General features: G+C 32.1%; 1 protein-coding gene across 3 annotated transcripts in view; it reads right to left on the reverse strand.

Moving 5' to 3' along the window:
• Nucleotides 1-27,545, reverse strand: part of CHD1 (chromodomain helicase DNA binding protein 1) — an 85,386-nt gene that overhangs the window by 12,029 nt on the left and 45,812 nt on the right. For 2 of the 3 annotated variants that reach the window (XM_054688276.1, XM_037530372.2), the window contains exons 15-33: nt 27,085-27,273; nt 25,313-25,475; nt 24,351-24,503; nt 23,472-23,543; nt 22,879-23,028; nt 20,749-20,897; nt 20,270-20,366; nt 20,044-20,139; nt 17,931-18,107; nt 14,526-14,686; nt 13,212-13,253; nt 11,990-12,120; nt 10,832-10,970; nt 10,476-10,626; nt 9,040-9,162; nt 7,853-7,981; nt 7,037-7,300; nt 6,554-6,694; nt 4,461-4,639 (exon numbers count right to left, since the gene is read on the reverse strand). In XM_054688276.1, the coding sequence (XP_054544251.1) occupies nt 4,461-4,639; nt 6,554-6,694; nt 7,037-7,300; nt 7,853-7,981; nt 9,040-9,162; nt 10,476-10,626; nt 10,832-10,970; nt 11,990-12,120; nt 13,212-13,253; nt 14,526-14,686; nt 17,931-18,107; nt 20,044-20,139; nt 20,270-20,366; nt 20,749-20,897; nt 22,879-23,028; nt 23,472-23,543; nt 24,351-24,503; nt 25,313-25,475; nt 27,085-27,273 (2,706 nt within the window). The remainder of the gene's footprint in view (nt 1-4,460; nt 4,640-6,553; nt 6,695-7,036; nt 7,301-7,852; nt 7,982-9,039; nt 9,163-10,475; nt 10,627-10,831; nt 10,971-11,989; nt 12,121-13,211; nt 13,254-14,525; nt 14,687-17,930; nt 18,108-20,043; nt 20,140-20,269; nt 20,367-20,748; nt 20,898-22,878; nt 23,029-23,471; nt 23,544-24,350; nt 24,504-25,312; nt 25,476-27,084; nt 27,274-27,545) is intronic. The other variant, XM_054688277.1, reaches the window with a different exon arrangement.

The raw sequence follows: 27,545 nt of genomic DNA on the forward strand, positions 1-27,545 counted from the left end.
AGTAGATGACTGGATCAAGAAGATGTGGTACATATATACCATGGAATATTACTCAGCATTCAAAAAAGATAAACACATGCAATTTGCAGCAACATGGATGGCGCTGGAAGGGATCATGCTAAGCGAAATAAGCCAAAAAGAAAAAGAAAAATACCGGATGGTCTCACTCATAGCAGGAATCTAGAAAACTTAAATAAGGGACCAGGAAAATGAATATAAGAAAGTGAAAATCAAAATCAACAAAAAACTATGAACCAGAGACACTTTTTGGGGGAGGGGGGCGGGAGGGGAAGGATTGGGGTCAGAATGGGGCGTTTGCAATTGTATGGGGGAATATAAAAATAAAATTTAAGATTAAAAATAAATAAATAAATAAATAAAAAAAATTGCTAAATGTTAGTAAATTTTGGAGTACATAAATCTAAGTCACAATTTAACTGCAAAATTATCTGAATATGTGCACACAGAGACGGGTATCTGGTAATCAGATAGAAGAATTCTTTTTTAAAAAAATATTTATGCATACAAGAACTAGGGTACAGGCCCGAGGTGTGCGGGGTGAGAGGATTCATCAGAAGCAGAGGGGGGAACAAAACAGGTGGATTGACTGAAATGTACTACTGAGAGGAGCAGCGGTGAGTCAAGAGAGGTCTCCTGCACTATGTAGGTCACCTCCCTGGCTGGGGATCAAACTTGGGCTGCAGTGGCTGCAGACAGCTTCATTAGTGCTATGTTTTAACCTCTTGAGCCACCAGGGAGGCCCTGGGCAGAAGAACTCTAACCACTATTAAATTATCCTTTCTCAATTGCCTTCTTCCCATACTGTTTTTACTAATTACAAATTACCAATTTAGTATTACTGGTATTATCAATTTAGTTTGTGAGCATTTTGGTTGCTTAATTGCAGCATCTGTTACCTATTGTTAAACAATATTTTGGCTGATAATTTTACAAAAACTGCAAAATATATTAGTGCAGTTACCTACACCTTTAATTAAATGCACATATATGCATAATACTCTCAAAAATCTGCTTTTGTTGTGATATTTCATAGCCTATAAAATCAGGCTATTTAAATAAAATAAATTATCAAGGCATATCAAGGTATCAATACTATTAGGCTATTTAAATGAATGGGACATTTTCATTTTACATATTATAGGCCTATGATATTTCAATTTTCATCATGAAAATTTTCAACTTATATCGAAGATGAAAGAATTTTAAAATCACTCACCTATCCACTAGATTCTGAGTTTACAGTGCTTACTTTATAACATGTCATTCCATAAATATATCCATGTGTCAATTCCTCTAATTTTTATTTAATTTCAGAACAAAGGCAGGTATTAGTGTATCTTCCCTTAAACACTACAGAATGCATTATCATTAGCTAGTATGTTTTTAAATAAAAAAGATAGAAATGAACAATTTTTACATTGACTGTATTTAATTTTGCTGAATTTTTCAATTTTAATGTATGATCAATGTATACAATTTAACATTAATGTGTTAATGTTAATTAATTACAGATTACAAACTGTAAAGAAAGATGTTTCACCTCTTCACAAAGTCTAAGTTAGTTCTTTTACCAATGCAAAGTTTTAACAGATAAATGGTCCAAAAAATTGAGAAACCTTCTCTACACTACATTATTCTATGTAATCAATTATCAATGAACTTAAAGAATGACATTAAATTAAAAATATATATTTAAAATTTTAAAACAATGCCTATAATGTTCCTTGGGGTTCTAGCATATAAAACAGATGAAAAGTGAGTAAAGATAAAAAAAATATACTAAATCTTAGAATTATCATGTTTAAATTATTAAAAATACTGTAGGTTAGTGGTTAGTGGAGAACAAAAATATACCCTTTAAGTATATCAACATTGAAATAAAATTTAAAAGCAAACTTAGTTGAGAAAATAAATGAAATGATACCTGAATGAACTGAAATCCACAGCAGCTCAGAAAATTCATCTACCATTTAAATGCATTTAAGATACTCTAATGTATTTACATTCTACAGTTAACTCACTAGAGTAAGAAGCAGGAAAAACTGCCTGTTTTTCCTTTTTAAAAATACATCTTTTTCCTAGACTCTCTAGTCAGAAATTAGATTTTGGTCCTAATTACATCAACTGCTGAATTGTGTGACCTTGGGCAAAACATGAGAGCTGGGACTAGCATTGGCATATACACAAATGTTTTAAGTGCATGTCTCTAAAGGTGGCACCCTAGATGCCTTCCTTTGTCATGCCCCAGTCTCAGCCTACTAAGCTGTTCACCTAAGTCTATCTTTTTTTCTGTAAAATGGAACAGTAAAATAACTGTTCAGTTTCCTAGATGCTGTTCAAAGGATGAGAATGAGGCATATGAAAGTACTCTGACACAAATATACATTATTACAGTCATGACTTGGTTACAAGTGATTTTTAAATAAACAATGTTTCACTTCAGCACCAAATATTTAGTCAGCATACATGTATGGAAGTATCTATGAGCAAGAAATAAAACAGATAATTATGGCTATAACTTGATTAATGTCCACTGCTTTATAATTACGTTTGTACAATCAGTAATTGCAGCTATGTTCTTGGGGAGGGGTGGAGAGAGACTGGGTTAGAAGTTCAATTATAGTTACTCCTTCTCTTACTTCCACATCCAATTCCCCAAATTTTCTCTAAGACAACACTCAAACCAGAGCAAAAACTAATTTACTTTACGAAACATTTCTCAATTAATTTTTTCAGTTCTCCCTTCTCCCTTAAGGGTAGTATGGTATAACCAGAGACAGTTGCTGCAGGAATGAACACTAAGGCACATGAAGTCAAGACATCTGTGGGTAAAAAAAAAAAAAATGGGGAGGGGGGCAAACTTGTTTCACTGGGTAAAAAAAATGGGCCAAATTTTAGGATGAAGATGAAGAAATATGTTTTCTGGCTATGTGTCTCTTCTTGTAGAAGTTTCTTTTTTTCCCTTTCCTAATAACAAATTAAATCTGAAATAACATCTGTTCAGTGTATATAATTTCAATATGATATTGCTTATTTCTAATGTATACAGGCAAGAAAAATAGAAATTCTGCTTTCCTTATAACCTCAAAAATTTAATAGGATTTAAAAACTGGTATCTAGTACACAAGTATTTTCAGATCGACACCAAATTTTTTTTCCACTAAAAAAGTTGGAAAAGTTGGAAACAATTTTTGTATGATACTTTAACTAAATTTAACTAAGAATAATTCCTTACATTGCCTTTATCTTCCTAATTTTATCACCAACACTCAAGATACTTGGGAACCACTGACACAGAATTTAAGAAATTAAATATACAAATTAGACTACATTCCCACTTAGCCTTAAAATAAAGGATTGAAGGTTACTCTAATTTTGTTCTGTGGTTCCATGTTTTGGGGATTATCATATAAACTGAAAGAGCTTACAAAGGATGAAATAATGTTTTATGATATGTAAATAAAACATTAGCATTCCAGTAGATATATTCCAATCACAAATAAAAGATAAAGAATACAGTATTTTAGGATTAATGCTGCTCAGCCTTCATATATAATTAAACTTATTTAATAACTGAAAAATCTGCAGTGTCTTACAGTATATAAAGAAGTTCAAGTACAGGTGTTATAATTTTACAAATAATAACACCAGGGTGCTCAAAAGTATCTGTAACTGTTCAGTGTCACTAAACTGAAAATTAGCAAAGATAGGTCCTGAGCACGTCTTCTGATGCCAACTCTTAATCATTCTATGGCATTATAAGCACGTGACTTCACACAATTATTATCCAAGCACAGTTTGTTTCTTTGAACAAGATAGCTCAGTTTCACTTGTTTTCAAAAGCTTAGTGATCATAATGATCTTTTAGTGATCTCTTCTCTCTCGGTCTTGGTTGAATTTAAGGAGAAAGGGGAGATTTTTTGAAATAAGTGATAATAGTGATAATTATCACTATTCCAGTAATGTCATTACTTTTTTTGGTTTTGATGAGTAGCTGCACCTAATGTAGAAAAGAAATCAGTAACTAACATGCTGATGTCAATGACTAGTTTGCGTTCATTTTATTTTTTTCCTAAGTTGTCTAGTAGTTTGGCTTAACACTGAGCTAGAGCTGATAATCATTATTTGTAAAATAATGTAGTAGCTCAGGTTTACAATTTAACATCAACTATAATGTTACTGCTTATAAAAACACAGGGTGGAAATACAAGTCTGCAGTTTACATTGGTTGAGGATATAAAGGCTGTGGTTCATCATGATAATTAAGCAATCATTCATGAATAAAAAGTTTTAAAGTTAAAGGAAAAAAAAAAACAATTGCCCTCAGGTTACCTCTTTAAATATTATTTTGCTACCTAAACTTCTTAAGTATAAGAATAAATTGAAATATAGGCAACAGATGGTTATATAATTATAAATTTATTCTGCACTTTACTTACTTTCTCCACTGCTTAATTTGTTCAGGATTTGTATACTCTTTCAGACATTCTGTGATATGGTCTCCAATTTTTATTAAACATTGTCTAGTATGCTCCAATTGTTCTCTTTCTGAAAGGCCTTTCTCAGGCCTATCAAGTTGTTTCAAAGCTGCTTTGACAGGCCTCATTCTTTCTTTACACTTAAAAATAGAAAAATAACAGAAATACATTTATTAAAAACATGAATTTAACATCTATCTTTACTGACATTTACATGAGAAAATACATAGCATTGCCCTGAAATATCAGGGCTTTTCAACACACATTTTTTTTTCCAGAAAGCAAAATTAGTCTTTCTGTAGTAAAAACTTTTGATTTTACTTAACCTTGTATAGAATGGTTACTTTTTACACTATAGCACACCATTTTTAGCAGTCAAACACAGACTGTTAAATGACAGTAGCTTATATTCACTGTAAGATTAAATAAAAGGTAAAACATAAAGTTCTTTATATAATTAAATATACTGACAAAGTGATTAAAATCAATATAACCAGAAGTATAAATAGTGTGTCTTAAACTTTGGGGCAAAACAAAGTAGGTAACAACTTTTGCTACTATTATATTTTGGATGGTCAGGATGTGAAAGGAGGTTGAACAACCTGTCCCTTGGCCATATATATATATATATATATCTGGCACACTAAGGATGACATGCCAAAAATTGTACAATTCAGCTGAAATCTAATTTAATGTAATAAAAACTATGACTACCAAAAATAGAATCAAAATTATATTAAAACAAATTGTAAATAAATTTTATTTACTTATGTATATAAGAAAAAAATTGAAATTAATAATAAATCTATCCATGGGTAGCAAGTAATTTGTTTCAGAGATGTAAGGATAGCTCCCTGTGTGTGTGTATTGTAACAAGAATTATTTAAAGAGCATGTAAATTATTTGAAACGTATTAGGATGTCATGAAATCAGTAGGAAATGAACATATGGGTTCATTAATCAAAATTCTCCAAAGTATAAAATACATTTTTTTTTCCTATTAAAAAAAAGGGTAAGAGGTGAGCTGAGGATCTAAAATGGCATACTGGATAAGACACAAATGTAATCCTAGAAGGTAAAAAATTTCCATCTTTCAAGTATAGCATTCTTTTTTTCTTTAAAATTACTCTTCCTTCTTGATTTTATCTCTATAGCTAGATTTTTTAGTTATCCATTAATCAGTTGGTATGTCTTAATTCAGTAATAACTGCTACCACAACCAGTATTAACTTCTATTTTTCTACACACAACAATGTTTTTGAGATTTTACATATATTAACTCATCAAACCTTCATACTTTCTTCACAGCAAGTAGTAGTCTGGCTATAGAGCCAATATAGTACACTTAACAAACACCCTTATCGCTTCCCCATACTGTAATCTCATTATAAAGTTTTTCTTAAAATTTACATAACAATTTCATAGTTGAAACAACTCTGGATTCCTATATATCCAGTAAATAAACCCTTTGGGAAAAAGCCATGATAGAGTCTTTCTTACTCTGATAAGCACAAAAGCACGACAACATATAAAACCAGTATTTTAGATCAGTGTTACTCAAAGTGTGGTCCATGAACCTATGGTAGCCCACAATGAGAAAAGTACAGAAATTTTAGAAAGCTCTGTGCAGGTTTAATTTTGAAACAATTTAATATTTAGTAATAAAACACATCATGGCATTCTTTTTCACCCTTATTTTCATTTTATTTTCTAAAAATATTTACCTGTAAAAGATTAGAAAATAAACCAGTCTTTCACTATAGGTAAAAGGCAGTATCAAACAGCTAAATGGTTCAGGAACTAAAGTTTAAAATCCTAAAGTTGGAGAAAAAAAGCTCCTTACACATCTGTCCCTACAGTCTTTCTAGTGAGTTTTTTCGAGTTGATTCTCAATACAAAATAACCTTTCAAAATTTAAATCTACTGCTTTTATCAATCTAAACTAAAGTACTACCACATTCAAATATATTACTGAATAAAAAGCACCAAAAGATGAAAATGCAATTTAAATGTTAGGTGAATCATTATTAAAAACCAGAAAGTCTACTACTTACAATGCTGAATGTCTTCTGATCTAATTCTTCAGATTCTTCAGATATGGGAACTGGTTCACCACTTGCAGTGATATGAACTGGGGCATCTGATACTGAAGACTTCTTGGATCTTTCCTTACTGTCAGACTTGGATTCACTCAACTGAAGAAAAAGGAAAATAAAACAAAAACAAAACAACAAAGGCAAAATGATTACCACTTTTGGGAAAAACATATGGTCTTACTTTATTATGTAACTGCTTATTCTCACTTACATTTTTATTTTCCCCCCAATTTACTTGGGGAAACCACAAATAAAGCTACTCTGTAATGTTACCCTATATCAATAGGCAGTTAGAAAGTAATCAAACCTATTTTTCTCCTCTACGAGATACCCATATATATATTTTTAGAGAAGTCAACTGAGACTAACTTGTGTTTATAGTCAATTTATTTTCCTGATATGTTGATTCACTTGCTAAATTTTACATCATGATTTGCATACCTTTTCTTCCTTTATGTCTTTTTCTTTCTGCATAGCTTCTTTAACTTTGTTTTCTCTTTTTTCTTTAAAATCTTTTTCTTTTATATCTTTCTTATCCTCTTTTTCTTTTATATCCCCTTTAAGTTCTCTTTTATTCTCCTTTTCTTTTGCTTCCCTCTTTTCTTCTGGTTCTTTCTTTATACAAACATCTGGCTCAGGTTTTTCTTCACTGTCTCTTTCTGTTTTAATTTTTTTATTTGGATGTTTCACAGAAGTGATCTCATCCTGGAAAGTGCAAGTATGGCCAATGTATTACTAACCAAATCCTGACAAAGACTAATTTCTTTACTTTGCTTGAGTATGGATTACATGTACGTGGATTCTGAAATAACACAGAATCCCTTTAATAATGATACAAGCAATGTTTACCTTAGGATAAAAACAAAGGTAAACCAGCTCTCTTTAAAAGTCATAATAAAATTAAAGGAGACAGAACTTCAGTTAATTGGCAAATGTTTGAAAAGGAAGGACCTTGCTCTATCCCTCTAGTGATACATAGTATTCTATTGGATTGGTAGAACTATTCTATAAATAAGACTATATAATGCACTATAAAAAAAAAAAAAGAACTTCACTGCTCTCCCTTCTGGCTCTGGTGAATTCTCTCATCCTCCCGCGCTTCTGACTGTACCCAGTGCTTGTACAAATAAATAAATAAAAATCTTAGAAAAAAAAAAAAACTTCAATACCAGAAACATTTTAAATTTGAATTTCAAATGCAAATAGTAATATACTTCATGTTCCCTTTCTATACAAAAGATTGTTATATATTTTTACCTTATCATCATCTTCATCAGACTTTTCTGAGGGTAAAGGAGAAGAATCACTCTTTATTTCTTCTTTCATTTTTATAGACTTCAATGCTTTATTCTTCTTTGCTCTTGCTTTTCTCCGCTTTGAACCTCCCTAAAAATAATTATTTTTATTCTAGTCAACTCCATAAATTTTAAAAAAGACACTTAAATGGCATATCTAAACAGCTAAAAGAACAGTCCTACACAATGCTTAGTCTGTTGGTAATAAGCTACACTGATCTTAGAAAGTCAACAAAAAGGTTGTAACTTAATGAATCAGATACAATATTTATTAATGTTAACAGTAAATACTAACCAAGTAATTATTCTTTTAGAAGTAATTATTCCTTTTAAAAAAGAAGAGAAGCAGCTATAAGAAGGTTTTTCATCCTCTTAAATTTTTTCAACTACATTTGATGCTACCAGAGATAGCATTAAAAATGATTTCTAATGGTACACAGGTAATTGAAATGGTGTTCACAGGTAAACTTTTAAAGGTTGCTTTAGCTTCCAATTCTCTTTTTTGTGTTTTTTCCTCACATTTTTGAGTCCCCTTATAAGTTCAATGATCTTACAACTGTCCCTTAAGTTCTCTAAAATAGTAAAGGATGCTTGATCTCTCAAAAGTACCCACACTCTAACAAGTTGTCTCAAAATACTAAAAAGACAAAAAATGACAAAAAATGAAGAACAATCAGATCCCACATTTAAAGATATGATTCACCAATTTTAAGATGAATGGTGAGATAAAGTAAAATATTACCATATACAAATAAAGCCACTAAATTATAAAAAATATATACTTAGAAGTCCATATTAACCACAAATCTCTGAGATGATCAGTAAACTAAGCTTATATAAAAAGAAAACTTCAGGCCTCCCTTGGTGGTGGCAAGGGGTTAGATGCAACACAATGAAGCTATTCAGTCACTGCAGCACGAGTTCGATCCCTGGCCAGGGAGCTAACCCACATGGTACAGCAGATCTCTCCTGACTTGCCCGCTGCTCCCCTCAGCAGTGTGTTTCAGTTGATCTGCCTGTTCTGTTCCCCACTACATCTCTGGTGAATCCTCTCACCTCCCACACCCCAGTTCTTGTATGTATAAATAAATAAATCTTTAATAAAAAAGGAAAAGAAAACTTCTCTTAAGCATTCAAATTTTAACTTACTGCACCAGAAAGTCTCTGAGCTTCTTTTTTTGCAAGATCTTTACTAAGTAATTTGATGAGGTAGTCTGCACGAGTCTGCAACTGTTTTGCTTGTGGCTTTTTATCAGGATCATCTGGAAGAATCTGAAAACAATTTTTTCAGTTTGTTTTCAGTAACTAATGTGAGAAATTTACTGGCTAAAAATGCTTTCCCTTTTTAAAAAAATATGTAATTCATTAACAAGCTACAATTCTTAAAATTTGCAGGAATAAACAACTCAGAATGCAAAATACATTTTTTTTAATCCCTGTGTCATACTCAAAGATTTCATTTCCGTGGGAATGGATTCTAAATAAATATGTGGGGGAAAAAAAAGTCCTCCATTTAAAATGAAAATTGAAAGTGTGAGGTTAATTTTTTTTTTTTAAGGACCTCCCTGGTGGTGCAAGGGGTTAAGCACAGTACTATGAAGCAATCTACAGCCTCTGCAGCACAAGTTTAATCCCCAGTCAGCAAGGGAGCTACCCACATGGCACAGCAAACCTCTCCTGTCTCACCTGATGCTCCCCTCAGCAGTGTATTTCAGTCAGTCTGCCTGTTCTGTTCCCCACTGTCTCTAGCGAATCTGCTCACCCCTCAAACCTCTGGCCAATACCCCAGCTCTTGTATGCATAAATAAGTAAATCTTAAAAAAATTTTTTTTAAGTCTACTAGAATACATTTCATATCCAGTTATTTAATATTAAAGTAGTCTTAGATTTTCTTCCTCTATCAATAACGGTATTTTACCTAAGAAGTATATAAAATTCCTAGAATCTACAGTATCATATATGTAGATTACCCAAAGCATGCACTGTGAGAAAACTTTTACAGTGGGAATCTGCACTATTTAGTTTTTCGTCAAAGTAGTAAATGACAGAGCACAGCACCTGAAATTTTCCATTTGTTCACAAAAACTTAAAATATAAAAAAGACAAATAAGAATAAGGCATTATTTTCAGTGTTTTTTTCTAGGCAAAAAAATGATTTAAGCTAATGTGATAGCATCTAATCAGCAAAAAAACAAAAACAAAACAAACAAAAAACCCTAAACATTGTTTGATATTTAAAAAAGAAACTATAAAATATTTCAGGATCCTTTTTTGCCCTTGAGTGATATATAATGATGGAGTGAGAGACTGAATTTTTAGGTAATAATAAGAAAGAAAAATACACCTAATCCTTTGAACAAAAATATATTTCAGAATATATTCTCAAAGCAAATTCTCAAAGATGATTTAACTTCAACTCTCTTCATGACAACCAGCTTCTAAAGAAATCAAAATCACACAAATACTTCAGTTTCCTGACTCCCATTTGAGTGTATTTCCAACAAAATTTAAAGGCAAAAATTAGAATAAATTATATTCAGCATTATAATGGTCAAAAGAATCAAGAAATAAACTTAAGTACCTACCTTATGTGTTAGACTGAGGTCAGGATCCATTTTAATCATTTCCCAGCTTCCATATCCATACTCGTAGATACCAATTAACAAATTGGAGTCATCTTCTTTGCCCCAGTCTATATCAAAATGAGCTGCCTTTGTGTGGCATGGTATAGTATACCTAGCAATAAATCACCACTGTCAGGTTTGCAGTTGCCTTACTAAACATTTATTTTACATAACATGAGTCACTAGAACTTCAGTATATTACCCTTTATTTCTATAAATATGATTCAAATTAGCCAATGACAAAAGATACTTAACACATTTTTGAAAATTCAAATAGTAACAACAAATATTTTACAATGAAAAAGTAAGTAACTCACTGCTTTCTTTCTTCTGGATCTGAAGGAATGGATTTGTGCAATGGTATTAATTCTTCCTCATGGGAAATGACTAGCTTGGCATTCACCTGTACTCCTGAAATTCGGAATGTTGGACCCTTCACTTTCCCAAGTCTACCACCTTAGTTTTTTTTTAAAAAAAGAGAAAAGAGCATAAAATATATAGTTCCACAAGATACAAAGTAACAAAGCTATTATATACATTAGTAAGTATTAACTTATTCATACTAAGGAGAGGCTACTGGCAAACCTTAAATTTTACTAAAGATGGTTCCAGTTTTTATATATAACAGATATGGAGTCACAAGAATTATTTCAAGTAACTGTTTTTCCAGTTTCATAAATCAATCGATAACACTATTAGCTTCTAAATAAGAATTCTAGTAAGTTTTTTTTTTCCAGTACACTATTACTAAATCTTATCTAAATATTTTTATTTGGGGCCTCCCTGGTGGCGCAGCGGGTTGAGCACAGCACTGTGAAACTGTCTGCAGCCTCTGCAGCACCCATCCAATTCCAGACTGGCCACGGAGATTCCCACATGGCGTGGCTGACTTCTCCTGTCGTGCCCGCTGCTCCTCTCAGCAGTGCTTTTGGTCCGTATGCCTGTTCTGCTCCCGGTTCTGTCTCTGATAAATCTCTCACCCTCCCATGCCTCTGGTCTGTACCCCAGCTATTGTATAAATAAATAAATCTTAAAAACAAAACAAAACAAAAAACAAACAAACAAAAAAAAAAGAGACACCCCACTGGTTGGGAAAATTTTTTTTAAAAATGTATATTTTTATTTGGACAAATTGTAAAGTCAGCATAATGAAGTAATTATGCTCAAAAAGCCAGTATCACATATGTTCACTTACATTATCTTTCCCCAGTCATCTACTCAAAACTTAGTATAACAGTAATTCCTAATGTCACCGCCTTGCCAAAATATACCAGGTAGCTAGGTTCTACTGCCTTCAATAACATAACTGTTGTAAACATTTCCTTTGACCCATGCATGGATTTGCTTTATTTGTAAAGCATCTTTTAAGACTGATGAATAGATAACTTAAAATATAATACGTGCCCAACTCAATAAAAGCTTAGTTTACAATTTCCATTTACTTCTTTTTAAAATCACTCTCATTTTAATGTTACCTGTTCGTTCTGTTCCTGAAGAATTATCCTTTAAAGCTTTAATGCAACCATTATGTACTAATTCTCCTAGTCGTCTGAGGTCTGTCTCTGATTTATCAACTAATTCAGCATCTCGAGCAATTGCATCTAATCTGCAACAAAATAATACAATTTTCAGTTCAATGAAAAGATACTGCAGAATAAAGTGGTGCCACGAAAGACAGAACAAGTTTCACTCTATCTCAAGCTCTACATGTACTTATATTGCATGCCCTACAAATTCTAGTTCGCATAAATGGGATGACTTAAGTAAAAACCAGGAGATCTGACAAGGATATAATTCACTTATATATTTAAGGATAATAATAAAGTTAATAGTTTATTACATATGTTATGTTTCAAATTTGAAGATTATGGAATATAATTGTATAAAAATTTACCAAAACTGATCAAATTTCAAACTCAAAAGGTAAATAAGTGTTGATACTAAGTTATGATAATTATATGAAAAAGATATAGTAAAGTTCTTTAATTTACCATGCAATGAGTTAAAATATAAATAGTGAATAACATTCAAAATGTTTTCTCATTATCTAAAAATAATTTTGCAATCATTTCATTGTACTTCATGCAATTCATCTCAGATAAAAAATTCATCTCAAAATAAGAACGCTTTAGGGAAGAAAAAAGAGTTATAATAATTAAGTTTATGTCACTCTACTGGCTCCAACAAAGGAAAAAGAATATGCAAATCACCAACAATTAAGATAAACCAATAATTTAAGAACTCCTTGGCAATTTAGATTTTAATACAGTTTATATGTAAAAAAGGAAACAGCAATTAGGAAAACTTAATGACACTTTACTAAATAATAATAAGGGAAAACAGAACTGGCCTTAAGGTCAAAAGGTAGGTCAGCAGCTCAGTTTCTCTAAGAATGAACCTGCTATTTTGTGTTTGATTAAAAACAGGACAAGATAAACCATGTGAAAAGTACCTTAAGATTATAAAAATGCAAAGATTCCATACATTTTATAGAAAATCTCATTTTGTAGATAAAATTTTAGAGACTAGGAAGAACAGTACAAAAACTTTTACAATCAATGGCATGTGCTTTTTTGATTAATTGTAAATACCTATTAAGTAAATTTGACACAGAAACTAAACTGAATATTAGTATAAATAAAGATGACAGTATGCAACATACTCTTAGAATTCTGTAAGAATTACAAAACTATTTACCTTTCCAGAGGGCCACCAAATTTCTTGTAACTCTTGATAAACCTAACAGAGAATAATTGCTTGGTTTAAATGTGGGTCCCACCATACATAAGCAAAGATATATTTATATAGAAATAAGAAAATATTGTTAGTTCAAATATTAATTCAAAGCACTATTACTAACAAAAATGAATAAACTATGCTAGAAAAAAATGTACAATATACCATGTAAGACAGACATTTCATAACACCCAGATGATGTTTACAAACCAAAATAAATAAAACAAAAGAAGCTAAATTTTATTTTAGAAATTACTTTATTATTTTCACAAGACAAAAAAGGGTTCCAGGCTATCACAGGAAGTGTCTTCAGAATTATCAATCAGTTATACACCTCCTCACATTCCAAGTGTTGATAAAAGTTTACTGAATATAGTTTCAATTCAAATGTATGGTATTATACCAACAATGGAAAATAAAATTTTACTTAAGAACAAAGCTACCTAAGTGGTTGATGGATGAGGGAAAATATCCAGGAAAAGTGGAAGCTGAAATGCATCTTCAACTAAAGACAGAAAGTCCAGTAAATCAGGTGATCGTAAAAGCACCCTTAACAAAATCTAACAATATATTTAGTTTCCTGGTAGAAAGAATGAGGAAGAATTTTATCGGTCAGGTCTATGATTTAAAAGAAAAGAGTTACAATGGTTTGAAAGGAATAACAAAACTCTTAAAATACAACAATGAACAACCTTTTTACAAATGTCACATGCAAAAATATAACAGACAAAACTAAGCTGTTATCCCAATAAATTTATGTATGCAAATAACCATATTTTGAAAGAAAACTACAATTTATTCTGCATGGCCAATCTTACCTCAGTTCCTAATTGGACATAACAGAAATGCTTTTAACGTGGTTACTTTCAAAAAGCAAATCACTTCAATGTTAAAAAAACCCTCAAAATCATGGAACTAAATTTATTCCCACATAAAAATAGTAATGTTGGGAGTCATAGATGCAGTAAGAATTTTTAATAAATCTAATGTATTGAAATATACATTCATTATTCAAAAGGCCCACAATTCTGAACCACATTAACAAACCAAAGACATCAGCAGTCTAAATAGGCTAACAATAAATAAACAGCAGCAAAGATTAGATGTCAAACTTTTTCCCCCATAGTTACAATAAAACAGAACTACCCAACCCAAACTCAATTATATATTTGTCTAAAACTTTGATCTTAAGCTTTGAAAATTATGGGATTTCCATATTTTAGTTTCACCCTCTAACAAAGGCAAATTGAAATAAATGGTCTTATTTCATCTTACCGCCGAATCTCTGCATCACTAAATCCTTTAATATTCTCTCGAGGGATAGTCCGTGGTCTTCCACGTTTCTTTGGTCTTTTCCTTTCTGAGACTGAATCACTATCAGATCCAGAGTATCTTCTACTTCTACTGCGTCTCCCTTCACTTCCATTGAAACTAATCTGGAATTTGGAAAAAAAAAATTGGTGCTAGCTTAAAGTGAAGAAAGTTTCAATCATAAGAATTAAGAAAACACTAAAGGATTTATAGAATTAACAAATTCTATGAACAAAATTAAAACAAAATAGAAAAATACAGCATGTTAAATACAGTAAATTATTAACAGCCTTAATACTTAACACAATCTTAAAAATTATCAGGGAAATAACTATTGTCCTTTTATGAAAATGAGAAAGGTTATTAACAAACAAGCAATTAATTATATAACATAAACATAAAATACAACCTCACTGGGAAATTCTTTAAATGTGAGTTAAAGTAACAATGAAATACAATTCTTTTTTTAAACCATCAATTTGACCAATTCTAACTAAGTAATAATATCCAATATTATTAATGGTACAGAATAAGTTTTATCTCTGATGGGTATCTAAAATGGGAGAGAGGACCATTTGACAATACAATTTCAAAAGCCTTAAAAACTATCATGCTCATCCAGTAACACCACTCCTCGACATTTTTCCTGAGATCAGAGATACAAAGGAATGACTTTACATTATGAATGTAAAAAAGGGTGCAAACAATCTAATCATACATAAAAAAGAGACTGGACAAATAATCTCTACAATGGAAAGTTGAGACTCTATTAAAAATCATGTTGTTGAATAATTAATAGTCATTATATACTGTGAAAGAGAAGGAAACAAGTTCCAAATTGGTATGATTCCAATTAAATTCAACAAATATTTGCTAAAATATTTTAGCAATTAAAATATTTTAAAATATTGGAATTACGTATCTATAATATTAATACTAGTGCTATCTCTGGGTGGAGACTTTTTGTTTCTGTTCACCCTTGACATCTACTTACTAGTAATTTAGTTAGGCTAATCAGATATTCAAAAGAAAAAAAATGCCAGTTAAATCCACATAAAAACCTATATGAAGCATCTATTAGATTTTTTTTAACAGTGCGAAACATATTTTCTGTAAGTATTTGGAGTTTTTCCAAATTCTTAGTGCATATTCTGAATCCCTAATATGCTGAAAACTAGTCAGTATTTGGTTCTTTTAGTTCTAACTCCTGCTCATACTTTCATAAGATCTAATGTAACATTGTGATTTCTGTGTACCATAAAATGAAATCATTTTAGGATTTGCAGAAATAAATACTATCAAGAAATTACATTCTTGATCACTTTTATTGGGCTTCATTTTTGCTTGAGGCAGAGAAGTTGACAGGTTGTTCCCACTCAAACTTATAAAACCAGAGCTGTTCTTAAATGCATCAGAATCCTAGGGCAATCTAGTAGTATGCACATAAGGAAACAGAGCAGATTCCAAGAACAGATGGGACGGAAACAGCCTCACTTGTGGAAAGCAAGAATGGTAGATAGAACACAATGCAATCAGGGAAGGCAAGCTAGTATTTGCTATGAGTTACCAGGATTCCCGGGAACCAAAGACATAGGGAGATCCTGCATCCACTCTTAGGAGCTTCTCCACAAACCTCCACCAGGTGGTCACGACACAGCCTAGAAACAGGCTGGTCTACTTAGAGGAAACTTTCTTTCCCAGTACAAGCCTGGAGAAAGGAAACAACAGCCACCTTTGAGAGGACAGGCAAAGCAAGCCTACCCAGATTCTTCTCACATACAGAACTTAGACAAAGATCTACTATGCAGGAAAACAAACAGAAAAATGGGAAACAAACAAACAAACAAAAAACCTACCCTTGGGAGAGGAGTAGCAAGATTAAGAGGTGAGGACTAGGGTGAGGGAGAGTCCCTCATTTGCCTTAGGCTCAAATTTTTCAGGAGGAACCAAAAAAAACTCTAACTAGATGAAAAATCTTGAAAGCAAAAGACAATTGGATTTTCCCCCTTTGCAGTAGGATCCAATATCGCTTGTACTGCATTGTTAAGTTTTTTTAAAATCTTACACTTTGTTCATTTGATCATGAAATAAACATCAACAAATTTGTAAAACTTCAGGTCACCCAAGGTGTGCTATCATGGTATTCATGATATAATAAAGTAGAAATCAATAATGAAATACTTGGAAAATCTCCAAAGTATTTGAAAATTAAATAATACACTTCCAAAACCCAAAAATAACCTAACGGTCAAAAAGGAAGTCACAAAGGAAATTAGAAAATATTTTCAAATGAATGAAAAGAAAACACAATAGATATCAAATTTAGGAACTCCTGAAGCAGCAGTGAAGAGCTAAGAGGGATTGTAGGATTAAACGCTAACATTAGAAATGGAAGGTCTTGAAGTATCAGCAGTCTAAGCTTATATCTTGACACACACAGATACACAAAAAAGAGGAACAATCTGAAATAAAAGCAAGAAAGAAGAAACAAAGAACAAAATCAATGAAGTTTAAAATAACAACAAAAAATCAATGAAACCAAAAAGGCATTTTTAAAAAAGATAAAAAAATTAATTTCTAGCTGGAATGATCAAGAAAAAATCACTATTAGGAATGAGGGCTCATTAAATATTCCAAACACTAACAGAGTGTAAGGAAAAACTACGCATAACTTTATACCCATACATGCAACAACTTAGATCAAATGAACAAATTCCTTGACAGAAACCATTAAACTCCCAAAATATACATTCTTTAAATAATACTTTATTTATAAAAGAAATTTAAGGGTAAAACTTTCTAACCAAGAGAACTGCAGGCTTAAATGATTTTCCTAACAAATACTGCCAAACTTTACAGAGGAAATAATGCCAATTCTACAAAAATTCTTCCCAAAATTAGAAGCGGAGAGAACCTCTCCAACTCATTTCATGAGGCAAGTATTATCAAATCAGATAAAGATATCATATGAAAATTATGGACCAATAACTATTAACAAAAAAAAGTTCAGGGCCTCCCCGGTGGCGCAGCGGTTGAGCGCTGGGTTGCGAAGCTGCCCGCAGCCTCTGCAGCACCAGTTCAATCCCCGGCTGCTTCCTGGCCACCAAAGGAGGGTCCCACATGGCGCGCAGACCTCTCCTGGCGCCCACTGCTCCCCTCAGCAGTGTACTTCGGTCCTTCTGCCTGCTCTGCTCCCCGCTCTGGTGAATTCTCTCACCTTCCCGCACTTCTGACTGTACCCAGTGCTTGTATGTATAAACAAACAAATAAATAAATAATAAATCTTTAAAAAAAAAAAAAAAAAAAAAAGTTCAGTCCAAATGTGAAAATTCTTATATTACCAAAGTACTTTTTAAATTAAAAAGTCACCTGTTTTGCACAGTTTCTCATTCTTGGGAGCATATAAATTTCTTCAAGTTCCTTTTGTCGTTCTTCCTCTTCTAATCGTCTTCTTTGATCTTCTGGAATGATTTCTTCCCAATTCTTTGAATTTCTTTCGGGTTCTAACTCAATGTCATCCTCATCCATATTTGAAAAGTTGGCAACCTGAAAAATTCAAGAATTTTAATGGAAAAGCATTAAAAAAGAACTCATCCTTAAATTATATTTTTTTTCTTTTTAGGAAGAGAGTTAAGTGGTGAACTAGATTAAGAAAATAAAGCTTAAATATCCTCATACAATAAATAAGACTACAGACTAAACCACGTATGACTAATAAACTTAAGTTCATTTCTCCATTAGGTCAAAGTAGAAAAACAAAATGACTTCTAAGAATTCTCTTCCAAGAACCAGAGGAAGTGAATACAACAACACACTATGTTATAGTAGCAACATACTGAAGTCATCTTCTATAGGCATTATACCAATCCATTAATTACTAAGTATTGAATAAGTCAGTATTTTTTTGGTATGACCATAAAACCAACCCTAAAGAGCTACTGACATAAGGAATTTTGAAATCACAGGTAAATGATCTAGATTCCCTAATTTTGTCTTTAAAAAAAAAAAAAGGAAAAAAAGGATAGCAACAGCACACTAAATTTTGTGAAGAATAAAATAATACATTTAAGAACTGTGAAGTGTTACATATAGAAAGCTTTCATTAAAGTCAACTGCCAACACTAGTATATAAAACTTATAAATGAAGATAAGAAAACTGCTTACTAAGTGTCAGAGTTAAAATAATTTATTCTCTCATATTTAAATGTGATGATAGTCTTTTTTTTTTTTAAGATTTTTTTTTTAATAGAGGCATGTTTTTATTTATTTATTTGTTTGTTTGTTTGTTTTGTTTATACATGCACTGGGTACAGTCAGAAGCGCGGGAGGGTGAGAGAATTCACCAGAGCCAGAGTAGGGAGCAGAGCAGGCAGAAGGACTGAAGTACACTGCTGAGGGGAGCAGTGGGCGGCAGGAGAGGTCTGCGCGCCATGTGGGACCCTCCTCCGGTGGCCGGGGAGCAGCCGGGGATTGAACTGGCACCACAGAGGCCACGGGCAGCTTCGCAACCCAGCGCTCTACCGCTGCGCCACCTGGGAGTCCCTGATGATAGTCTTTTAAAGTCAACTGTATGTGATTGCCAACTCAATGGTATAAAAATAACCTGTATCAGTTAATTTATGTCTCTTTTACAACTAGCATAAGAAGAAATGGAGCGAGGAAGGATGGGAGGGAATTGGATCATACCCAGACAGCTTCTCACCAGGAAAACTGAAATAGTCTTTTAACTTATCTCCCTACTTTAATTCTTGTGCTACTATCGATATCCTCCTGACTGCAGCCAGACTGACTCATTAAAATTTCAAAAGTTGCTATTCACTGATGCATCCCTATCCATGGTACATTGCAGGCACTCAATAACTTCAACTACTTGTTCAATGAACAAATGACAAAAATTGAATTGAACCTTAAAAAAAAAAACCTTGATTCACGGAAAATGGCTAGAATATAAAGGAACCTGTTTCTTTATACTAACAATAAGCACACAATTTACTGTCATGAGGTTGGTTGTTAACAGTTTCACCCTCACCAAACCAGGGTATGTGCTAAGTAATAGACACTTACTGTTTACTTTGACTGTTTTGAGTTCTCTTAGTTGTGATAACGTAAGTTAATCTAATGTCAAAGAGTGCTCCAGTAAAATAATCAGCTAACGGCTCTCAGTCGTGGAAATCTAAATTAAAGATGACACTCACTCATTTACCCAAATATTTGAGAACATGCTATTGGCCAACCACTAATTTAGTTGCTAATTAGGAAGTAACAGCTTCCCCATCCCAACTAAATATAACTATTCATAGAGGTTATGGCTGATTTGTAGGAATAAAGGAAAAATAATTTTATACATCATATAAAATTTTAGACAAAAAATTATGTTGCTGTTTCTTCTTTAAAAATGGAAAGAATAAAAACTAAATGACAAAAACTCAGTCTGTCTCAATTTATAACATTTATTTTAAAAAATTAAAAAGAAAAAATCTACCTTGAACTGGGACAGCAATTCATCTCCTACAGTTAGAGGGCCTGGTTCATTTTCATGAGTTTCAGCCCTCTTCAAGATTTCATCTATATCCATCTCCTGTAATCAGAAAATCTTGTAAATATATATCAATATGTTTTAAGATAAATATACTTTATACTTAAATAGAGTTTTAATAGGTAAGATATTCTGAGACCAGGGGTTTTTTTTTGTTTGTTTTGTTTTTTACCTGAGGCTCTTGTTCTTCCCCTTCGGGTTCCTTAAAAAGTTCCTCAGCACCAAACTTTAAAATAGCTGATAACTCTTCCTTATTGAAAGGAGTAGAACTAAAATCAGGAAAAACAAAAATACTTAACACTAACAGTTAAAAATCTAACATTTACGTAGTGCTTTTACCAACTATTAACATTGGCTACTTAATAGCAGTTACATGACACAGAGGTGAACTACCATAGTACACTACTGTAAAACTAAAAAACTTGACATCTGGAAAGTAAAGGATTTTCCCTCAAGATTACAAATCTAGAGTGGTGAAATTAGGAACTGATTATGTGCCTTTGATGAGAAATTAGTGCAATACTTAAAAAAAATAAAAAAAATATTGTAACACAAAATATAGTATACTTCAATGATCTACTTAGAATTTTCAATTTTTCAGAAAAATGAGAGTAATATGATTTGAAAATTACTTTTTTTTTAAGTAACTACCTTGAGGGGGCAGAACCTGTGTGTAGTACTGTCTTCCCAGTTGTATCCATTCTCTGAATCACAAGATGATCTAAAACCATTTTCTTTTTGGCCCTTTCAAGAATATCCTCTTCAACTGATCCCTTTGTAACTAGACGATAAATATTTACCTGTAAAGACATGCATGATCAAACATAAACTGCAGTAAAAAGTTGTTTTATAATCTGAAATGCCCTGTATCAGTATATAAAATGAAGTTCATCCTATAAAAAATTTTCACTAGCCAAAATCAAAATGAAAATTAAAAATACATACAGCAATAATATGCTGAAAGTTAAGTTTCTTGAACTTAGTATTTTGAGAGTATGTCTTTCTTACATTCTGGCTAGGAGATTTAATTGCTCCTTTTTCTTTTTTTAAAAGGGTAACAGTAATTTTAAAATTACCTTTTGACTGGAAAAAAAGGACAAACTTAAGAACCCTTTAATTGAAAGAATTAAGTTCCCTCCATTTTGATTCCATAAAAGCCAAAAGAACCACTTCCCAAGTTAATGAATTCTAAGAACCACTTCCAAGTTGATGAATTCCTGCCATAAGATCAAATTTTCCAAAATAGACAAGAATTGACTGTAACAATTTTGCCAGATTCCTCACGTCCAGTTTGCTATATCAAACAGTACCACCATATAGGAACATTTTGAAAATTTAGAGAAATATATTAAGTTTTTCCAATGCTCAAATGGGTTTATTATTTAGAGCACAGGAACCTGGGATATTAAACATTCTGCATTAAACTGGACATTCTGATACAATGAAAAATTATCTTGTACCTTTTCAAATAACTTCAAAAGTCCATTTTAAAATTATCGTGTGTGCAAACTCTCTTTTAATAAAAACACAAAGAATATTTGTAAGGTTATACACTATTTTTTCAGGATTATAACTCATGTAAATCATTTGATACTGTTTTATTTGCAGTTTTTTCACAAGTTATTTTCAAATTCTCCTAAGTGTTGATATCCTCAATAAAACTCATCTGCATTAATTATCTACTATTCACTTTGTAGTTGCTACATGCAAATATTTAACTCCTTTTGTTAGATATGAGAATCAAGAAACCTGTATAACTAAAATATTAGTAAAAAAAAAAAATAGTACATGAAAGCTTAAGGACTTTACTATATTTTATCAACAATGAGATAATTAAGAATCTATCTTATCAACTAATAATAAAAATGCACTTTGTATTTACACCACATTTGTTTTAAAATTTGTAACATAATGGTAAGAAATCTGTATTGTCATTATTTTGCAGTCAAATTCAGGTAACTATTAACAGAGTATCAGGCAGCTTTCCATAGCTTTCAGTTTTACTTTTTCTTTTCCTAATCTATCCTCTTTTTTGCATCACCTATTAGAAAATTTGGTGACAAAGTAAGCGAAATTTAAATCTAGCCATGTTTGAGGACTTTAATATATTCATCTGCTCAGATCAATTACTTACTTCTCACATAATACAGGGATATTCTGACTCTCACATATGCATTAGGCCCAACTCATTTGTAGAAATATCCTGTTTTCTCACTTTCTACTCTCCAATTATCTATAATTTCTCTTGGAATGTTAACTCTACACTTCAAGTTCCCCCTTCTTTACAATGTTCAAATATGTCTCTTATTATCTAATAGCCAATTTACTTTGTTATGCACCAGGTATATTTCCTGGCTCTTACCTTCTATTATACTTATGAGTAGTAGATCTCTCTGAACATTTTCTGAACATTCTAGTATTATTTTTTTGCATGGATAAAATACAGGTTAACAAAAAACATTGTACTAGTAGGCAAAATTCATTTCAATTATTAAAAGAAGCAAATGGAAACATTTTAAAGAGAATACATTGAATGAAAAACATTGTCTCCAGAACTGTGAACAGAATGATCCGAAGAGAGTGAATTCTCCTATTTAGGAATAAGTATCTAATTTGTCAGAATTTCAGAGGATTATGGTAAATGTGAATTGCTCAACATCTTATTGCTAAGTAGGAATATCACTACTCCAATGAACTCACAGGAGGGTAAACCAAATAATTTTTTCAACACTGGTCATGAAGAAAAGATTCTAAATAGTGAAATAAAGGAGAAAAAAATACCTGTTTCTTCTGCCCAATTCGATGAGCTCTAGCCTGTGCCTGAAGATCATTTTGTGGATTCCAATCAGAATCAAATATAACAACAGTGTCAGCAGAGGCTAAATTAATTCCTAGACCTCCAGCTCTTGTGGAAAGCAAAAAGCAGAAATCCTATAAGGAATTATAAATAGGCACGACTTTAAATTCTTCTAAACTATAACTGAATAATCAATGAGAATTTTACAACTGATTTTATGAATTTAAAAAATATCTTATCAACAAAATTAAAAGATCGTTTTAAAAAACATTAATATATAAACCTCTAACAAAACTAATCAATAAGATTCCAAAATACAAATATACATGGGGATAATGAACACCAAATTAAAAATGAGTTCTATACGAAAGTAGGTTAACTTATTTTGAAGTAAATTGACTATCCTATGCTCAAACAATATTGATGAGAAAGCCTAAAGTTCTTCAGCTTTAACACAGAATACTGACTTTAAAACCATACTTGCAAATCAAAACTGGCTACCCCCAGACTTTTTTAAAAATGAGCTACCAATTATTAAATTAATAAAACTTATCTGAATTTTTTAAAGCATTCATACCTCTGATCCTTCAGCATTAAAATGATCTAGAGCTTGTTTCCTCAGCTCTCCCTTTATTGATCCATCTAATCTCTAGAATGAAACACATTAAAATACTGTATTAATATAAACAAAATATTTAAAATTAAAATCAATTATGATATTAATTAAGATACAAGTGCAGCATTACTTTCTAAGACTATGAAAGTACATGATACTTAATTAGGCAGTAAAACAATGTCTCCAGAGTCTGTGCTATCACCACTATGACTACTTCCCCTAATAAGTAGTAAATAATTGCACCAGCTATCATATTAATCTGTCTGAAACCCACTGTAAAAAATATATTTTACATATGAACAATTACATTGATTCCCAGATTAACAGGTAACAGTCACAGTTTAAAACACACTGATTAGGGGCCTCCCTGATGGCGCAACCATTGGTTAAGATGCAACCAATGAACCTATCCGCAGCCACTGCAACATGAGTTCATCTCCAGCCAGGGAGCAACCCACATGGCGCAGCAGACCTCTCCTAGCTCTCCTGCTGCTCCTCTCAGCAGTGTATTTCAGTCAATCTACCAGTTCTGTTCCCCACTCTGTCTCTGGTGAATCCTCTCACCACCCCACACCTCTGGCCCATACCCCAGTTCTTATATGCATAAATAAATAAATCTTAAAAAAAAGTCATTTTAAAAAAATACACTGATTAAATCCACTATGGTTAACCATTAGAAATGTAATTACTGCATTTCATTCCAGATCTACTGAATCAGAAACTCTGGGGATAAGGGTCCAGGAAAAGCTCTCCAAAGTTTGAGAGTACTGATTTGGGTATCAATGTATTCAGGAATAGATGAAATTTATAGCAACAAAAAAGACAAAATGAAATACGTACTTGAAATGGGAACTGACGATATTTCAAATATTCCGCAAGTATATCTAACATCCGCACCATTTGAGAAAAAATAAGAACTCTATTGCCTCGTTCTCTTAGGCGAATTAACAGCTTGTCAAGAAGAATCAATTTTCCGCTACTACGGATTAAGTGCTAAGGAAACAATAAATTAAAACTGTTATATTAAGGATCCAATCAGATGAAATAAATGTGCCACTTAACACTTCAGTTTAATTATTTCAAATTGAGATTTAAATTTCCCTAATGTTGGAAAATAAGTTTATTTCAGTTTTCAAAAAGTTCTAGGACAATTATTACTTTTGTTTTATTAAACTAAATTTTACTTACCATTTAACATCTATATTATCTTTTCAGGGGAACAAAGGCACTGTCTCACTCTATTTGTAAGTCACTAAAATATTTCTCTAAAATTCTTAACTAAAAATATACAATAAGAAGGAGCAACTAAGCAACCAAAGGTCTCAGAGTATAAGAAAATGTATTCTAATTTATGGATATTAGTCACTGATCCTAGTACTTCAGAGCTCTACTGTGGCTGGATAACAACTGTACCTTCTTCACACTTAATGTCTCCAAAATGATTGGAACTGTACTATCGGAGGTCAAGGTGTCCTTAAGATTATCATTTGCCATATTTAGCATAATCATCACTAGTGATATTTATTCACAATTAAGAATACACTAAGGGATTCTCACTAGATAAATTACAATATCACATGGTTAGATTTATTTCTCGAAAACAAAACAAAGTAGCTGGGCAAATTATGATTTGAAAGCTTTTTTAAAAGGGCTAAAAAATAAGAAGCACCATAATTTAAATCATGATTAACCAAACAACAAATCTAACCAAAATATTAAAACATTGTAACACTTTCACTTAAAAGTAAAATAAATATTTCAAGAGCTCTGCTTTACCACAAAATAATATTTAAAATTCTTACTTGTAAGGCCTCCTGTTTATTATAGAATTCATTATTATCTGGTGGTTTAATGAGGTAGCAATGGTTACAACATTTCTTTAGCTCCATCATAATGTTCAAAAAGCCTGAGGTACTGCCCTTGGAACCTTTGCTGAGGGCTTTGTAATTTCTAGTTAATATCCACCTATTAAAGAAAGACATGAAAATTATATTAATTTTTTTTTAAGATTTTTATTTATTTATTTATTTATTTATATAAGCACTGGGTACAGTCAGAAGCGCAGGAGGGTGAGAGAATTTACCAGAGCCAGAGTGGGGAGCAGAGCAGGCAGAAGGACCAAAGTACACTGCTGAGGGGAGCAGCAGGCGGCAGGAGAGTCTGCGCGCCATGTGGGACCCTCCTCCGGTGGCCGGGGAGCAGCCGGGGATTGAACCGGCACTGCAGAGGCTGCGGGCAGCTTCGCAACCCAGCGCTCAACCGCTGCGCCACCGGGCAGGTCCAAAAAATTATATTAATATTTCAAAAAATCAAGCACCAAAGCAAAACTCCATCATTATGAAATATATAAAATGAAAAACCATGTTCATAAGACTAATGAGAAAATGTAATATATTATCGGAACTCCTAACTATATGAAGTAAAGGCTTAATGTAATACAAGGAGCATAGTGTATTAATCCATACCCAGCCCAAAATTTATTTTAAAAATGGTCAACTCTATTATTTATCTTAACCTTCCTATGAATACACTACATTGAAAAAAGACAATGCACAGATCAAGAAGCCTCATGAGGATATCTGGCTTAACCACAATGTCTTTTGTAAATTGTAGTTACACAACACATATGTAGCTTATAAAAAATTATGGGTGGTTATTTTATTACTCCAATCCATACAGACCATTTCCTCTCACCCATAATCTACTTTCCCTTCCACTACATTTATTTCCCAGAGAGACTTGAAACTATTTGATCTCTTGATTTGCCTCAAAATGATGGAGGTAGGAAAGTGGGGACATCACTAGAGATAATTTTCTATAAGTTGAAAATAAAGCTGAAAGGTGGCAGTTTTATGATCTTTTGTGTTTGTTTGAAATTTTTCACAATAAGAATCTATTAAAATTTATGCAATATATATATTTTCAAATGTGTAGCATTTACATATTTTACTATACATTGGGTTGTCGGAAAAGTCTCGACATATTTTTGCTTGAAAAACATAGGAAAAATATGTCATGACTTTTCCACAACTCAATTTTTTTTTGAGAATTCAAGCACAGTAGTAGTGCACTTTATGCAATTAAGTGTCTCAATAGCTATTAGGACAAATTTTCCTTTTAGAGTCTTTGGAGTATTACTATATAGATCTGACAAGCAGAATTTATACAAAATATGATTAATATTCTTCAAAAGTCAGACAGGTCTGAAATTTTGCTCTAAATTTTTCTGGCATCTACTTCTATAAGTCAAGTTATATAATTATCATAGTTTCACAATAACGTCTTAGCTTAATATCATATAACTCCTAATACTTAAAAGAAATCCTCATTAAGCTATTAGTATGAAACAAGGAAAAACAATTAATGATGCATTCAAAGACAAGTTAACCTATGTCATTAACAATATTGGACAAGCCATTAAGTCTCTTTGCCCCACTACATAATAGAATAAACCTGTTCTAAAACTCAAGAATTGTTATTGCTCTAAAAGATATGAAGAGAGAGAGGGGCGGGGAAGCACTTTGATAAGACAAGGATGGGGGAGTTATTCAGAACATATGTATTGACTGCTTACTTGTAATATTGTTTCTGTAAAGCACTCATTTCCATTCTTAAAATCTGCTCAACTTTGGCAGGAAGAGATTTTTCCACGTCTTTCTTAACTCTGCGTAATAGAAACGGCTCCAGCTCCTTGTGGAGGCTTGCATAACCATATTCTCTGCCTTTGCCATGTTCTTCTTCAAAATCTTCCCAGGAAGAAAACCTTAAAAATTTAAGAAAATGGAAGAATTGTTGGGGGGAAAAGTCACACTGCAATTGAGACTTTTCAGGCAGTCATATGTAAAAAATTACATATTTTCAGGAAAAAGATTTGCTAAAATTAGTCACATTTAACTACCACCATTCCCTAAAAATTCACCATATAATACTGAAATGTACTTCTCTCAGTTAAATAAAGAAGTATTTTTAAGCATGAGATTAATTACCACTAATATATATCACCAAGAATATAATTTTAAAGCTCTGAAATCTACT

This window comes from Talpa occidentalis, unplaced genomic scaffold (genome assembly GCF_014898055.3).
Source record: "Talpa occidentalis isolate TD23 unplaced genomic scaffold, MPIMG_talOcc4v2.1 talOcc4.6, whole genome shotgun sequence".
Lineage (NCBI taxonomy): Eukaryota > Metazoa > Chordata > Mammalia > Eulipotyphla > Talpidae > Talpa > Talpa occidentalis.